Consider the following 4,956-nt stretch of genomic DNA (forward strand, 5'->3'; position numbering starts at 1 on the left):
CTCATGTATTTTCAAGTCCTGTACGCAAGTTGAATGATTCTTCTAAGTTTCTCTACCTCCATCCTGACAATAGTTGTTTTTTCGCCAAGAAATCTGGGTTCATTTTATTGGAAGAAAGTATTTGGAAAGAAGAATGGGAGTGTAATGTGTGATTATTTTTACACAGGTTCCATTGATTCTATACTTTTTCTTCCCAATTTTTATTTGTTATTGTTTTTCCAGAACAGTGATTTCATTCCCTATTGGAATGATAGTTCATACATGTACACAACACATGTTAATTCTATTATAAACTCCTTCCCCTTCCTTTCCTCCATCACCCATTATCTCCTGGTCCCCTTCATTTTTTCAAAAGATCTGTTTCCCTATTTTCCACCATCTATAATTTATTTTTCTCTTTATTTGTATTTGGGGTTTCTTATAAAAATAAAGCATGTGATGTTTAATTTCAAATCTCTGATTTATTTTATTTAACGTTATGATCTCAAGGTGCATTCATTTTTACAAGTGATTCAAGTTTATCCTTCTTTATGGCACAGTAGTACCTCTTTGTATAAATGTTACACTTTCTTTACCTATTCATCAAGCAATACATTATATATGTTATAGCTTCAAAGACTTAGCTATGATAAATTGTGCTGCCTTAAACATGTGCTTGCATGTATCACTATAATATTATATACTTAACTCTTTTGGGAATATACATACAGGGGAAATAGCTGGCTCAAACGGAATTTCTGTTTTCCTTTTTTCCATTAAATTTATTGGTACATTTAAACAAACAGTACAGTTACATTTATCCTTGGGGTCTTGTATGTTTCTATGATATATCTTGGTTCTCGTTTTTTCCCCATACCCCTGCTCTCCCTTCATCTTTCCCTATTTATAAAGACATTGTTTCCATTGTTCATTTTTTCACATTTTTTTCTCTTCCCTTATTTCCTCTCCCCTTCCCTTCTCATTTCCCCTTTAGCCATTTTCTTCCTATTTCATCCTCTCAATTACACCATTTGAACATTATTTACACTTTTAGTTTTTCACACCAGAGAAACTATTCAGTATTTACTCAAGTATGTCCTATTTATTTCACTTAAGAATATAGTCACAAAGTACTATTTTCATTTTTAAAGGAATCTCTGAATTAATTTCCATAGTAGTTGTCTAGAACTTACTGGAGAAAAATATGAAATAGTTTTTTAAACTTTTGGAACTGGTGGTCCTTTACTTGTTATTGACTCATTGCATCTGTACAACTCTGCAGCTCCAAAGCTGTCTTATTATTGTACTGTAATGCAAGAATATACTGTGCAGTCTTATGCTTTATTTTTTGTTATTATTGGTCATATTAAATATAATTGCTTTACTCCATCCTGAAAATTACATAAGTGTCTTTCTATTCTCAGTTTAAGCATGATCTATTTTGTAATTTTCCTAAGATGCTTTCATTAGAATTAACAGTTCCTTCCTTTACTCTCCATACATAATATAAAACAGACACCATTAGAGCATTTGGAAATTGTATTGCCCCCCTCCTTTTTTGGAACCGGGGATTGAACTCTGGTCCTTGCGCTTGCAAGGCAGGCCACCAAAGCGCTGAGCTAAATCCCTGGCCCACCCCTATCTTTTTATAGGAGCACATTCTCCAGTCGAATGAAAGTGGAAATCAATTATGACTTACAGTAAGGAAAAATAGTGAAATAAAGGCAGAAGAATAACCAAATATGTGAATAAAGTCTATCTTTTTTGTATCTATTTCCCTGCTGGTGCTTTATTTTACCCAATCAAAATAAACTCACTCATACACACACTTTTATATGGAGAATGTCCTGCTAAAACTTTCCAGGACATACCCAGCCCCCAAAACTTTTCTCCAAGTACTGGGCCACAGTCAAGGTTAAGTGATCATTATAGGGTCCAGCCACAACCTGGATTCCTAGAGGAAGTCCTTCGGTATTCAAACCCAGTGGACACTGAGTCACAGGCAAACCCAGGGCATTGAAGATACCTAAAAAAAAAAAAAAGTTAAAAAAATAGGCCTAATTTGAAAACTTATTTTTCTCATCATTTTATCTATAAGAAGCATAAAAGCTTTAAAGACATTTAGTTTGACTCTCATAACTTATCCAGAAACTGTGTCAAATAAATATTTGAATTGGTATCCAAAAATTCATATTAGGAGCTAATTATTATCTTTATTTTTCTGATGAAAGAATTTAAGAATAGAAAAACTGGATAATATGTTTAAGTTTACCTGGCTAATAAAAGCTAAATTCAGAATCTTAACACAAAAACGTTTGGGATCAGCTGAGTATGTTAGAATGTTACCACTGTGCTATTCCTAAATTGTGGAAAATAGCATTTTCAGAAAGGAAAAAACAGAATGAATGCTAAGGTAAAGTAATATGTTCTCAAATGAATAGACTTTCCTTTTACTTATGGACATTGTGTAATATTAATTTCCACTAGACTGTTGTAAACTGTAATTTTTTAATTCATTAGTTTTACAAAGCTTTGTTGCAGCATAATTCACATATGATTCTCCCTATTTCAAGTGTATAATTCAATCATTGTTAATAAATTTAACTAATTGTTCAATTAGCACCATAACCTAAATTGAACATATCTAACACCTACATAATCAATTCTATAGTAGCAATCAATTTTTCTTCATTCCCCTACTATCCAAACTTTTAGACAACACTAATCTGGTTCTTGCCTCTATGAGTTTCTTTCCCTGGACATCTCCATTGAATAGAATCATATGATTTGGTGCATTTTGTCTGAATTTTTGACTTAGCAAAAGGCATTCAAGGTTTATCCACGTGATTGCTTTTATTTCTAAGCAGTATAACATTGAATGAATATGCTAAATTTTGATGATTTATTCACCAATTTAAAGACAGTTTAGCCTTCTTTTGGCTATTATTAATTATACTGTGATAAACATAGAAATCTACAAAAATGTTTTTCTATACTCATATGTACAAAAGACTGAAATTTTTGGTCAGATATTAAATTTATGCTTCATACGAAAACATTATATATCATAAAGACTCTACTGGTTTTGCACCATCCTATCAAAATGTATGAAAAAAATAAATTAAAAAAAGAGGGAGGAGGGAAGGAAAAATGTATGATATGTTGAGTTCCTCTGCTTGTTAATGAATACTTATTTTGTTTAGCATAGTATTTTAATGCGTGTGCTGTGATACTCCATTGTGGTTTTAAGTTAAATTTACCTGAATAATGATGTTGAACATTTTTATGCACTTATTTTTATGCACATTTCTATATCTTCTTTAGAGAAATATATATTGAAATCCATTGTCCACTTCTAAACAGTTTTTATGTATTATCATTATTTTAATGTAATATTATTGAATGGCAAAAATTAAATACTTAGTACATATAGAATTTGCAAATATTCTCTCCCAGGCTAATGTTTTCCTTTAACTTTATTTATGTAGTTTCTTTTAATGGAAATTTTAAATTATTTATGAAGTCCAATATTTATATATTTTCTTTTATTGGATATGTTTTCCATGCTCTGTCTGACTAAGCTTTGACTAATTCAAGGCCACAAAATGGTTTCTTTTAAAACATTTGCAGTATTAGCTGTAATATTTAGATAGCTCATGCATTTTAAGTTAGTTTATGCATGTGTTATGAAATAGGGGTTCAATTTCTTTTACATGTGATTATCCAATTATCTCAAATCACTTTATGAAGATAATAATTTCCCCATAGATTTATCTTGGAATTTTTGCCAAAATTTTAATTATGAGAACAGTAAAGAGTGATGTTAACAAGATGGAGGAAGAGGAATTCTACATCTCCACTAGTGTTCACAAAAATACAATTATCCATAGATAAGAATAGTTTCTTGAATATCGCTGAATGTGGGAGGGCAGAGACAACTCATCTGATCACCAAACCCAGAAGAGCCACATTCAAATGGTATGAGGAATGGCTTTATATTGAACATATCATACATCCCACAAGCTTGCATAGCACCACATACAGAAGTGACCAGGTAAACTTTGGCAGTAGTTCAGCATTGTAGCAAATAGAAGTGCCACATTAAAGATACTAGCTAAGAGCATAACTCTGAAGGAAGAAGATTCCACAGATATGCCAGGCACAAGGCATTAGTCAGCTCTCCTATAAACTACTGAGATCTTCTTCAGAATTAGACAGGTTGAGGGGCAAGGGCAGGTGAGTATTTATTTGTGGAAGGAGTTATCTGGCTTATTCAAAGCCAGTAGCAGTAGTGATCCCACATATTCCTGGTTCTCCTAAGTCTTTCCCAGGTTATATAGCCAATGTAGGGCCTGTAATACTTGAGCATGGTCACATCTGATATATTGTTCAACTCCAGTAGTCATCTAATAATTGCCCTGAGTGCCATTGCTCTTCCTAAAGACTTATCTACAAAGGAGCACCTCATCCAGCCTACACCTAGTGGCCAACCAGTAACCTCAGAAAGTTGGTACTCACTTAAGCATTGTCTAGGAGGGATGGCAATTTTTGGCCCAGGAATATCAACAGAGAAGAAAAAAATGGCCCTTTCCAAGATGAGATCCCACTCAGTCATGGTGATCACTTCATTCTTTTCCAAGACTAAAATCTCGGGCAGGTCAATAATCATCAATGGCATGAAGGATGTGGTCCTACCTAAATTCACTCCCCAGGCAACAACTTACTTAAGACTCAATTATTTCATTAAGCATTGCTCAATTTGGGAGACTTGTAATCCACATTTGTACCACCTCCTTTTAATCTTTTCTTACTTTGTTATTCAAAGGCAATTTTTTTACATTCCCATTACTGCACTGTTACACTTAGTAATGTAACCATTAGTATTTATAGATTTTCAGATAGCTAATTATATCTTATTAAGTTGAACACTGTTGAAATATTAATGTATATGGAATTGCTCCATTAATTAGATTATAC

The 4,956-nt window shown here is 32.7% G+C and overlaps 1 protein-coding gene across 1 annotated transcript in view; it reads right to left on the minus strand.

The window, feature by feature from the left end:
• Positions 1 to 1,829: 1,829 nt before the first annotated feature.
• The window catches only part of Faah2 (fatty acid amide hydrolase 2), a 186,178-nt gene continuing 183,051 nt past the window's right edge, over positions 1,830 to 4,956 (minus strand). Inside the window, exon 11 of the mRNA XM_010615713.1 lies at positions 1,830 to 2,005. Within this exon, the coding sequence (XP_010614015.1) occupies positions 1,830 to 2,005 (176 nt within the window). The remainder of the gene's footprint in view (positions 2,006 to 4,956) is intronic.

This window comes from Fukomys damarensis, unplaced genomic scaffold (genome assembly GCF_012274545.1).
Source record: "Fukomys damarensis isolate Sample0158 unplaced genomic scaffold, DMR_v1.0_HiC HiC_scaffold_39, whole genome shotgun sequence".
In the NCBI taxonomy this organism is placed as follows: domain Eukaryota; kingdom Metazoa; phylum Chordata; class Mammalia; order Rodentia; family Bathyergidae; genus Fukomys; species Fukomys damarensis.